Source organism: Typopeltis vanoorti, chromosome 7 (assembly GCF_054136105.1).
Source record: "Typopeltis vanoorti isolate ZY-2024b chromosome 7, IOZ_Tvanoo_1.0, whole genome shotgun sequence".
NCBI classification, from domain to species: domain Eukaryota; kingdom Metazoa; phylum Arthropoda; class Arachnida; order Uropygi; family Thelyphonidae; genus Typopeltis; species Typopeltis vanoorti.
Genome location: NC_143555.1, coordinates 116,182,840 through 116,195,616, shown reverse-complemented (window position 1 = coordinate 116,195,616; position 12,777 = coordinate 116,182,840). Strand labels below are relative to the sequence as shown.

The window sequence follows — 12,777 nt, the reverse complement described above, 5'->3', positions numbered from 1 at the left end:
TGGGATAGAAGGGATTGTTATCCAAGGAGACTTTCCCAGACTATCATATAGAGGTGAAGAATCTAAAACTATATCTTATTAACAATATACTCTACTTCAGCTATGTTTAACTTAGTTTGCTTCTAGAATTTCATATCCCCCCCCCCCGTTATGGTTCTAGTTTATGAGTGGTAAATTGAATTCATATCTGAGGCCAATGTCAGGTATAGAATACAAAGCATATTTTTTGAGATTTTAAATTTTACACAATCAGACATATTATACACTTAGTCAATTCATTATCACTACACATTAAATTAGATAAATCAACTAAAACTCAATTGAATATGATCATTGACTCGATCTATGAGATTAAACATTAATACACACGTGATAGTCTTAAAATCTATCGATTCTAAATTTCTCTAAGTTACGAAAATCTCTCACATTAAATATTGTCATAATTCTTCAGATATAATATTTTCAGATAAATTATCCAGTGGAGACAGGCTACTATCAATTATGATAATTATCTAAGAGTTCTTTATAAAATGTCCATGCTCAACAGTTACTCAACACTTTCCCTTTTCTTTACTCTAATTGGAGAGATTATAACAAAATTCTGTACATTACCATCTCTTGGCAGGATTACCATATCCGTCTATTCTGTTCACTGCTTTGTCTAACACAGTTCGATCCTTCTTTTGCCTTTCGCCGCATGGTGGATCATGGTGGTCGTCCTGTTAGGCTTTACCGTTCAACGGGCAGTGTGTCCTCATGTCTCTGGATCTTCTGCCGGTCATTCTCGTCAATGCTAATTGTGCATTGACGAGAGTTCTCCTCGTGCAGCATTCTTTTCCAGGAAAGCGAACTAGCGCCGCTTTCTGTGAAACTCTTGCCTTAAGCCATAAGTTCAACTGAAGGCTTGTACACGAACATTGGACTTTTGTTTACATCTTATTCAGTTATTCACTTTACATAGAATACCCTTTTATTAATTATATTCAACACTAAAATTCTTTACTTGATTTTTTTTGAATAGACAAGATTGCTTTTATAACTCTACAGCAAAGCATTTACAGCCCTACATACAGTTATTACTTATTTCTTTTTCTGCTCAAGTACAAGTTTTCTCTATGTTGACCTATTAGACTTGTTAAATCTTGAATGAATAAGTTCTTATAAAGTTTCGTCATTCAAGATCCAAAATAGGCATCTGGAGAGAGATTGCTGTTCTGAACAAATCGATGTGTCAATGCAGGGAAACTAGAATACTCAGGGTGGATAGTAGCAGGGGTCACCTATTTTGGGAATGGGTGCTTGGGAGAAATGGGGGACTACATCAGGTAACGCTGAGCCCAGTGGAGTCTAGAGGGGATAATGCTAGGTATAGAAACAGTGGCATTTTTATGCTTTATACTAATGCCAGGAGTATCTGGAATAAAGGAGAGGAATTGGTGGTGCTGATAGCATCAGCCAGGGCAAAGATTATTGGGATTACTGAGGTGTGGTTGACAGAAGAGGATATAATAACAGGAATAGAAGTAGCAGGGTATAGCATTTTCAGCAGGATAGGAAGGGAAAGCTTGGTGGTGGAGTACTTCATATGATAAATAATGACTTATGTCCTCAAGAGTGGAGGCTTTGGAAGGCAGTGACACTAATGATTTTGAAAGCATATGGTGTGAGGTAGAGGCGGGCAAGACAGGATATTTAGTGGGGTGTTGTCAAACCAAGGAGCACAGAAGGTGGGAACCAAGAGATGTTTAGACAGTTCAGCTTGGCAAGTACAAGAAGAATGATGGTTATGGGAGATTTTAACTACAGCAGTATAAATTGGGGAGAGAAAGATGCATGTAGCAATAAGCGAACGGAATTTCTAGAATTCTTGTGGGACACATGTCTTAGGCAACATGTAATAGAGGGAACAAGAGGTTCAAGAGTTTTGGATTTCGTCATAGCATCAGAAGAGTTGATAATAACTGAGATGACATCTCTCCCACCAGATGGAGAGAGAGTGACCATGTGGTTTTGACTTGGAAGATGAATAGACATGCAGGAGTATCAAAGAGACAGGAATGTATGTGGAATTATAAGGTAGGTGATTACAATACTTTTAGATACTTGGAGAGGTTTCGTGGAGGGAGGAATTGGAAGGCTGGGATATCATTAGTGCTTGGGAAATTGTGAAGAAATATTTATTAGCAGCAATAGTAAGATGTATTCCACAAGTGAAGAAGGGGCCACAATTTGGTGTAAAGTGGATGACAAACAATATTAAACAGGAAAACAGCATGAGAAAAAGAGGCTACCAAGAGATATAAGGAGACAGGTGAAGAGAAGATGCATGACAAATATAAGACACAGGTCAGGAAAAGTGACTAGTATGATAAGGAAGACAAAAATGGAATATGAGTAGAGATTGGCTCTAAGATCCAAAGAAAATCCTAGAGAATATTTTAGCTATGTGGAAAATTGACATTGTGGAATAAAAATGGGAATAGAGTGACTGATGTAGAAGACATAGTGGAATTGTTCAATGAACACTTTATTGGAGAATTTTATTATCGTGGAGGAATATATTTTAATACTAGAGGGATAGAGCAGGTTCGAGGTTTAGGGGTGCAGGAGGAGAGTGTGTTCCAAATACTGAGTACTCTGGATGTCAGTAAAGCTGTGGGACTGGATGGTATTTCATCACTAGTTTTAACAGAATGTGCTAAAGAACTGACAGCTCCTTTGACCTGGCTTTTCAATGAACGTCTGGCTATGGGAAAGGTGCCCAGGGAATGGAAGGAAGGTAAGATAGTGGCATTGCATAAGAGTGGTAGCAGACTGGAAGTGTCTAATTATTGCCCAGTTTGTGTGTCATCAGTAGTTATTAAGATCTTGGATTAATTAGTTAGGGACCGTATACAGCGCTGGACAGATGATGGTAATGTTATCTGTGAGAGTCAACATGGATTTGTGAAGGGGTGCTCTTGTTTTAGTAATATGCTAGTCTTTTATGATAAAGTTACAAGAGCAGTTGATGAGGGAAAGGCATATACTGATATTTTCTTGGATTAAGCGAAGGCATTTGACAGGGTGCCACATGATAAACTGATATTTAAGTTTCAGACACATGGGTTTGGATGTCAGGTTGGTCAACTGGATTCAGGATTGGCTGTCCGATAGGTATCAGAGAGTTGTGTATGGTAGGGCAGTTTCAAGGAGGCAGAAGGTTACAAGTGGAATTCCACAGGTCTCAGTACTGGGACCTATATTGTTAAACCTTTATATCAATGACATTGTCAGTGGATTGCAGGGGATATTCAGTAGTTTGCAGATGATGTGAAGCTGGGAAGGGTTATTAGTATTAGTGCAGATGTGTTAGGCCTGCAAGAGGATTTATATAAACTAGATAGATGGGCAAATGAATGGGGATGTCGGTTTAATGCAGCAAAATGTAAGGCCTTGAGGTTTGGGACACATCGCTAATACACTTCATACTCTATTGGAGGAGCTGTACTGGAGGAAGTAAGGGAGACCAGAGATCTGGGGTTGATGGATTGATAGAAACCTGAAATTCAGAGGACATATTGCAAAGGTAGTGAAGGTAACACAGAGGAATGCTGCAATAATGAGAAGGACACTGACCTGCAGAGATAAAACAGTTATCATTCCATTGTATAAGACTCTGATCAGCCAACACTTAGACTATTGTTCTCAGATTTGGTCCCCAAGATTTAAAGGGGATAAATTATCTGTGGAAAGGGTACAGAGGCAGATAACAAATATGGTTTCAGGATTGTACAAGGTTAGCTATGAGGATCGGCTGAGGGAATGTGGACTGCAGAGTTTGGTATATAGAAGAAGAAGAGGTGATATGATTGAGACTTTTAAACTGTTGAGAGGTAGTTACAGGGTTGACACTGGGGAGTTTTTTCGCTTGGTTGAACAGTGGGAAGGAGTGATGACAAGGGCCATCCCTAGAAGTTACGAAAGGAAACTGTGAGCAAGAGGGTAGGAGTGGTTTCTATGCATGGAGGACGGTTGAATCATGGAATGCATTGCTTGATAGAGTGGTGAGAGCGAGAACAGTCAGTGAGTTTAAGGAGTGGGATGATAGACTTTGTGTTTCCTAGGAGAGGACCTTCCATGAATTTTGATAGACTTTGTGTTTCCTAAAAAGGACCTCCAGCAATGAGTCTTTTGACTCCATGGAGGCCTGAATAATAATAATAATAAAAAAGATGACCATGGTAGATTCTTTTATCATGCGAGAGATGAAGTTGTCTTCTAAGTAGGGCACAGAGCTTTTGTTCCAATCAGTTTTGTGGTATGTGATAAAAATGAAAAGCTAAGCCAGAGTTGTCTTTGTTGTGAGCAACATCTCCAAGATGTTCTTTCTGTGTTATCTCAAAACATCTTGATGCCTGGCCTAAAGATATGAGAGGCCACATGAGCAGGGAATTCTGTAAATTATAAGATGTTTGTGAAGGGATTATGGTCTTTAGGAGAGGAGAGCAGAGCAGACTTTTGTATAGTAAGAATATGTTTATAAGTCACCTAATATAATGAGGTTTGAGACACTAGCAATCTTGATAGTAAGTGTACTGATGTATAGAATGGAAACTGAGTCTCTGTAGTGAATATTAGGATTCTACTGTGGAGTGGGATTGAAGAGAAGCAATTTTTGTAAGGGTTTTTTTGAAACTAGTTGCTGGAGTAGAATTTGTAGTTCTTCATTCCTTAAGATGGTGACAGCTATTTTTTTTTTACGAATATGAATGATGAATGATATTCAGTTTTTGAGAAACATGTCACAGTGAAGACAAATGAAGGTAATGGCTGGTGCAGGTTGAATAAGTAACCTATTCAAGGATTGAGTCTGCTCTAATTGCTTTAAATTGAATGGGCAAATTGTCAAACAACTTTTAGGCCTTGCCATGAGCAGCTCCATCTCCACTCTCTGCCAACTAATTCATGGAAAATTTAAAAAAAAATTATTTCTAATGTCAACAAATTTTAAATCTTCAGTCTGGTGGAGATATGCTGATGATATTTTCATCACCTGAAAACATAGTGTTGGTGATTTAAACAATTTTCTTACCTCAATCAATTCATTCCACCAGAAATTTAAATTTACTTAGGAACCAGAAAGTGATGGAAGACTACTCTTTTTAGATGTCTTAATCATTAAAAATGTTGAGAATGGTTTCACACTTGGTGTATAGTGGGGCACTGTCATATTCTTAAAAAAAAAAAATTAAAAATTGCTGTTACCATCTCAAGGAATGAAGGGAAAATTAATGAATAACTACAAATTCTACTTCAGCAACTGGTTGCAATGAATATTCAAATAATAATAATAAAAAAAAAACTGCTTTTACTATATAGAGTCTGCTCTGCTCTCCCCTTCAACAAACATCCTGGAGTTTACAGAAGTCCCTACTCATGTGGCCTTTCATAGGCCAGACTTCAAGAAGTTTTGAGATAAGACAGAAAGAAAATTTTGGGAACATCAATCACAATAGAGAAGACAACTCTGGCTTAGCTTTCCAGTTTTTCTCACACACACCATTACACTGATTGAAACAAGAATTCTGTGTGCTACTAGGAAGATAACTTCATCTACTATAGCCATCTTTTCACATGGCATGCTTAATAAAAGCCAAGGAATGAACCTGTGTAACATTTGGGAATCTTTCATCAGATCGTTTCAGATGCCAGATTTCAATTTTTTGGCAAACCACCTACAAACAATGCTGTACAACTCACATTTCCATGTGTTTGCATTATTTATATTGTAATAGTTCCTACAAACTTTGCTTAGTAGTGTTTAGTTTACAGTTGAAGTTTGTTTTCTTATTTTTTCTGTATTTACCCAGAAGAAGCCCAAAGGTTTTTAGTATCAAAACACCAGTAGGTCAGTTTTATTTACTGTAGTTATTTTATGAACATTAAAACCTGTTTTCTCTAGTAGACTACAACACAATCCTATTAAGTAATCCAGAGTAAATGGGAAAATGTGAGTGGCTGATGGAGAGACATATGAGTAGTATATGGTGGACTTATCAAAGAGAAGGTAGGTAAGGTGACCTACCTTCTCTTTGGTAAGTTGGCTGCTGATGTTGTTCAATTTCTATATTAATGATATTGGGAATAATTTGCGGGGGGGGGTATCCAGTTGTTTGCAAATTTTACTAAACTGTGCTGAGCAATAGACTGATCCAGTGTGTCCATGTAAGTGTAAAGTTAAGCATTTTGGGGAGAAAAAAAAATGCAGGTTGTGTATTACATAGACAGAACTGCACTCCAAGAAAAAACTGAGGATAGAGATTAAAGGATTATATAGCGAAAGTGGACACAATAGCTCAGATCATCATGTGGATATTAAAAAAACTGATAAGAACAGATGAAGTCATTATATCTCTTCACAAGACTTTGATATATGACTAGTACTGGTTATTATGCAAAGATTTGTGAGTTATGAAGTTTGGCTGATAGGCGGAAAAGAGGAATTATGATATCATTTTGTTTTGCCTACTTTGTCACTACAAATGATTGAGCAAAACCAAAAAAGATTTACTGACCTAGTTAGTTGAGTGAAAAGCGTATCCATTTCAAATCCGATGTGGGCTTGAGTCTCATTTATTTAATAATTTTTCCATGTATAATTACTTCAAACTTAGTAGTTTCCAATTTGAAAACTACTAAGAAAGCTAAAAACTACTACTTTTTCAATCCTCATTTTAAATCCCCTGTATATTTATATTTTGGATCAATTTGGAGACATCGCTATCAACAAGCGATGCAACTATAATGCAACTGCCCATCCATGGTAGTAACATGCTATAGGTTTACAATTTTTCATGGATAGGAGTCACAAAAAAAATCTTATAAGACTTTTGTTTTGTGTTCTCTCTCTCTCTCTCTCTCTCTCTCTGTGAATCCATGCATCCAATTCTTATTTGTCCTTAGACAGGTTGATTTCCCTAAATTAGGGGTTTTAGGTAGTTTAATATAGCCAGCTTGCAAGTCCTCTGCTGCATCCCTTTATTTAAGGGTAAGTATTTTATATCTGCAGATATGTATGTTCATGAGGACAGTATGCAGAGTGAAAAACCCAAGTTTCTGAGAGGAAAAAACTTTACCACCTCCATATGAGACCATACTCACCTTCAGCTGAAAAGTCAAATGTTCTTCATGTCCTAGACAGGATTTGAAATCAATTCTTTCCAACTAAAGGGCTTCATCTATATCGATTAAGCTATGGATACGGGGGGGGGGGGGCTCCCATAGCTTAATCATGTTTTGCATGTGAATCATGAAAAAAATGTTAACGTTTTACATGTGGCTAACTTGCCTTCAGTTGAAAAGCCATAAAGGTTCTTTGTATCCTAAACAGGGTTTGAACCAAAGGGCTTCCTCTATCTCCCAGTGTAAATCATAAACATTTTTTAATGATGCAAACAAGGTTAATATCAAAACAAGATCCAATTTTTGAGCACCATTATCATAGCCTATGGTAGCAAAACTCGGAATACAACATGAAAAGAACTAAGTTTAATTACAAAAAAAAAAAAATGTGCAAGAGAAAGATGAGTAGAATGTAAGAAACATTGATTACAAGCAATATACAAAAATGATAAAAAAATGGACATAAAATATGCAGTAAACATTAAAAAAGCAAAACAAATCAATAGAATATCCCAAAAGGAATCTAAAGTTTTGTGATGTGGGAGCATGCAGAAATCTATGATCACAAGTCCACTGAGAAATCAAGAAAATAAAAACACATAAATAAATATATACACATTCATTCATATTCACATATATTTGCATGGGCTCTATAGTTATACAGATTGAATAACAAGAGACTTCATAATGGCTGACACATGTACAGAAAAATAGAATTTATTAAAACTTCAATATATTTCCATCCTATATTGGAGTTTTCATAAATTCTATTAAATTCTATGTTACAAGGACACCTCATCATGGAGAGAAGAGATCAATTAGAATTAAAATAAACAAATTTAAATTAAAATAAAAATCACTTTGACTGCTAATGGATATAACTGAGCTGCCGTCTAGAAAGTTGAGGGATGACATTATCGATGTCATCCCTCAACTAGACTAAATTTAATCTGATGTAAAGAAGAGATTGCTTAATCTACCTTAAAGGAATATTGGAACAAACAGCAACATAGGTTCTTCAAAAGTATAATCTGTACATCGCCTTCAAAGCAACTTGGAAACCGTCTTCTTTTCTACCATACACCAAGGACCAATTACCATTTCTCTTCTTGCCTGGTGCCTATCAAGTGTCCTGTTCATGCCAACTTTATTATTTTGGACAGATTTTTCTATTTTTCTGTAGATGTGTCAGATATTATTAAAAATAGAGTATGTCAAACTACACAGCATGTTCCTAAGTTACTGATATTATTAAAAAGTTGATTTAATTCTGAGACAGAAGATAATTAACATGCAAATAAAATACATAGTTAACTTTCTACACTCTTAAGAAATCTGAATTTATTATGAAAGCTATTATGAAATAGCTTTCATAAATAAATTCAAATAATTTGATATCATCCCTTAATGCATAAGACTGGCAACTATATAAAATTATTGACTTGAGCATGAATGGGAAATAATTCTAAATAATTAACATAATGACCAAGTTGAAGGGAAATTTTTGATAGGAGATTAATAATAATGTAAAGTTAATCATGTGATAGTGCTGTCATAATAGCTTGAACACTCCTTGAGGGTACATATCAGGAAATTGATGGCAATGATGAATTAACACATACAGAGAGAGAGAGAGAGAGAGAGAGAGAAAATCTGGATGATTTTCTCTCTCTCTATATATATATAATAGCTTTCATAATAAAATCAAGGAACTTGCTATCATCCTTAACACATAAGATTGTTAACTATATAATATTATTCTTAATAATTACCCAAGTAAGCAGAGCTGGAATGGTGGTTTGCATTGTTGATGAGACTGGTGTGAAACTGGTGATGAAGTCTGTATCTGCTGATCAATACTTTTCCAAAGATTACTCTTTACTAACTGTTCAGATATATTGATAATGCATTGATATGAATCACCTTTCATTTTCTGTTCGCACAATCTGTTGCTGCTGCTGTGCATGCTAATAGCTTCATTGTCTGTACTACTGCTGCGATTGTTCTGCATTGAAAACAAAAATCTTTATTCACAATATCATACATTTCTATAAGACAAACCAGCTTTATTTCATATTCTTTTAAATTACATTAATTTTTAGACCCCCCCCCCCCCGCTTTTACAAGTGGAGGGGGATCTAAAAATGGCAGTTTCTGGGAACCTAACTGGTTCCCAGAAACTGCCATTTATAATAGCTCACTTAATAAAATAAAACTCTAATTTCCCAGAGACTCCATATCACAAATTGTAATTTTGTTTCTTTCTGGAAATATAATTTGAACTATAATAACATAACATAACACTGCAGACTGGTCATCTGGCTCCATACCTTACTTAGAGGAAAACATTGAAAGTTTTTTCACTTGGTTAAACTATAAATTAAAGATGCCAAGAAATTATATTCTTGGTTTAATCCTTTATCCAAGTGTAAGTATCTGATGTGAAGTCATTAGCCTCTATATACAAGTAGCCCAGTCGTGACAGGGCAACTTGGTCCTGTCATGAAGTTACTTCATGTGCAAACTTTTTTTTACTTACACTTGGACAAAGGAAGAAACCAAGTGTGAGCAAATAAAGTTTGCGCATGAAGCATCTTTAATTTATAATATGAACAAGTGGAAAAACTTTCAACATTTATCTCTAATTCAGAGTATTTTAATAATAAAGGGTGGCACCTTTTGGCTACTTGCATGTGAAAATATGACTTTTGCATTACTTCGGTATCACTTCTGGATCTGGCTTCCACTGATGAAACCTCAGTAAAGTAATTATACATGTCTGTAAGAATATGTGAGTTGCATTATGGGATACTAAGGCAATTGATGCAAAGTCATTTGCCTCTATATACAAGTTGTCCTGTCATGAAGTTACACTTGGATAAAGGATGAAAGCAAGAATATAATTTCCTTGAATCTTTAATTTATAACTTCAAATATTGTCTCAATGTAATACACCAGCAATGTATACATATACTTTTAACAGTTTTCTCAGACAGCAAGCAAATTGTTAAAAGAAATGGGAGAAGGCATAGATTATGTAGTTTATAATAATTTTCAAGTTACAAACACATTTTCTCGATACAACGATGTCATACAAGATCGCAAGAGGATGCAGATCAGTAATAGACTAAATAATAGTGAATAAGCCATAGTATTCAACACTAAATACGAGGCTGATTTTCTTCTTGAATGGCAGGCAATTTCAAGTAGAGTAGTGTGGACAAATATCAGAATGGGGAACTGAACAATGAGACTTATTTGTGCCTATGGTCCCACAGAAGGTTCTCCTAAGGTAGAAGTGGAGGAATTTTTTGAGGCTTTAGAAAATGCAACTGACACAATGAAAAATGAAAAGTTGGTGCTTGTTGAAGGGATCTAAATAGCATAGTAGGAAATGATTGTCAGACATACAAAAAGATTTTGGGAAAATTTGGAGAAAAGAGCAAAGCTAATAATAATGGCAAATATTTGTTGGATTTCTGCTCAGTACATGGACTGGTTATTACTAACACCATGTTCCAACATAAAAATGTGCACAAATTCACATGGAGAGAAGAGGCAAGGAATAAGAAAAGTCTCATTTACTTCATTATCATCAAATTCCTGCCATGTACCCTCAAGGGGTGTATAGGATATGACAGTACTACATGAAAAAATTACATCATTACTAACTTCCTATCTACAATTTTCCTCCAAATCAGTCTGTTGTCAAGACTCCAACATTATCAGATCTTATATTTCTATCGTCTAAGGCACTTTGTACCGTATCAATCCATCTATATCTTGGTCTTCCTCTGGGTCGTTTACCTGCCAACCTGGCAGAGAACACTTTTTTGTAATAGATTTCACGGTTTGATATGAACACAGATGATTAAGAAAATAACTATTGAACACTTGTTTTGCTAATCTTTCCTCGCCCATTCTGTTTAAGTGACCATACCACCTGTGATTAGCTCTGCTAATGCATTCCTGGATGCCGACAATGTCAAGTTCTCTCCTAATATCCTCATTTTTAATATGATATTGCCATTGATGCCATCTGTTAACGCCTCTAATCTTTCTCAGGACTCTCATATCTGCGGTCTCTAGTCTTTGGTCAAGTGTTTTACTTCTGACCCAGCTCTCAGATCCATAAGTTAAAACTGGTTTGAACACTACAGCTAATTTAGTGTTCCGACTAATTTCTCTCTTATTCCATATCAATTTATTCAACTGACTTCCCACCATACCAGATTTGCTGATTCTGTTGTCTATTTCTATATTTTATTTACCATCTTCACTAAAAATCGTGCTTAAGTAGCTGAAATGTTTTACTTGTTCCACAGGTTCTCCATTCACAACAGAGTTGACATTTTCAATGATACTGCCTATTTTCATTGTCTTTGTCTTTTTATTGCTGACCTTCATACCATATCTATTACAACAGCAACTGAATTTAGTCAGAGAATCTTGCAAACTTGTAGCGGATTTATTTAGAAGTATAACATCATCCGCATAAAGCAAAGAGCTGACATTAACATCTCCAATTTTGATATCAGGTTTAATACCACTTTCCTTCATAATGTGATCCATATAGATAATGAATAACAGAGGGGATAATGTACATCCTTGTCTCACACCAGATTTAACATTAAACCATCTTCCTGTACTTCCTTCAATTCTAACTGCTGACTTACAACTCAAATAAAGACTAAGTATTGCTTGATATAATGCCCCATTGACACCATATAACTGCAGCGTATTGAATAGCTTCTCTCTTGGCACCTTGTCATATGCCTTTTCCAAATCGACAAAACTTAAATACAGATCTTTGTTATATTCCCATGCTTTCTCGACTATTTGTCGTAAAGTGAAGATCTGATCCTGACAGCATCTATTGGGCCTGAATCCAGCTTGTTCTTCACCAAGCTTTTCTTCCACAATTCTTCTCAACCGTTTCTCAAGTATACTTGCATAGATCTTGCCAGGAACACTCAGTAGGGAAATACCTCTGTAATTCTCACATTCAGTTTTATTTCCCTTTTTATATATGGGTACTATGAGAGCTCTACTCCAATCATTGGGAATTCGTCTCTCTGTCCAGGCTTTCTGAACTATGCAGTGCAGCCACTGTAAGACTTTTATACCACCATACTTCAGCATTTCTGGTTGAATATCATCTACTCCTGCTGCCTTTCCACATTTCAAGCCTTTGATGGCTTTTTCTACTTCAAGTATGGATATGTATTCCTGACTGCATGCCTGGTCAGTGTTTTTTGTCACTGTGCTGTCATCACTGCTTGTTTCATTTAGCAGTTTTTCAAAGTAATTACTCCATACTTCAAGGATATCTTTTTCTCCTGTTTTCATGTCACCTTTATCATCTCTAACTCCTTTTACAGCACTCTTTTCTTATTCCAAAGCTTCTTCAACAACCTCCAGAATATTTTGCCACCTTCTTGATATTTATTTTCTATATTCTTGCTAAAGTCCTCCCATGACTTTTGTTTAGCTAGTTTTACACACTGTTTAGCTTTCTTACATTTGTCTCTATATTCTGTAAGAGTAAAAGCTGACCTATTTACCAGGAACTTTTGATATGCTTTCTTCTTTTCCTTCACTGCCTCTTTAACT

The 12,777-nt window shown here is 35.8% G+C and overlaps 1 protein-coding gene across 1 annotated transcript in view; it reads right to left on the bottom strand.

The window, feature by feature from the left end:
• Positions 1–12,777, bottom strand: part of LOC150104989 (electroneutral sodium bicarbonate exchanger 1-like) — a 510,613-nt gene that overhangs the window by 19,109 nt on the left and 478,727 nt on the right. The window contains exon 23 of the mRNA XM_090395098.1: positions 8,937–9,169. Within this exon, the coding sequence (XP_090251224.1) occupies positions 8,937–9,169 (233 nt within the window). The remainder of the gene's footprint in view (positions 1–8,936; positions 9,170–12,777) is intronic.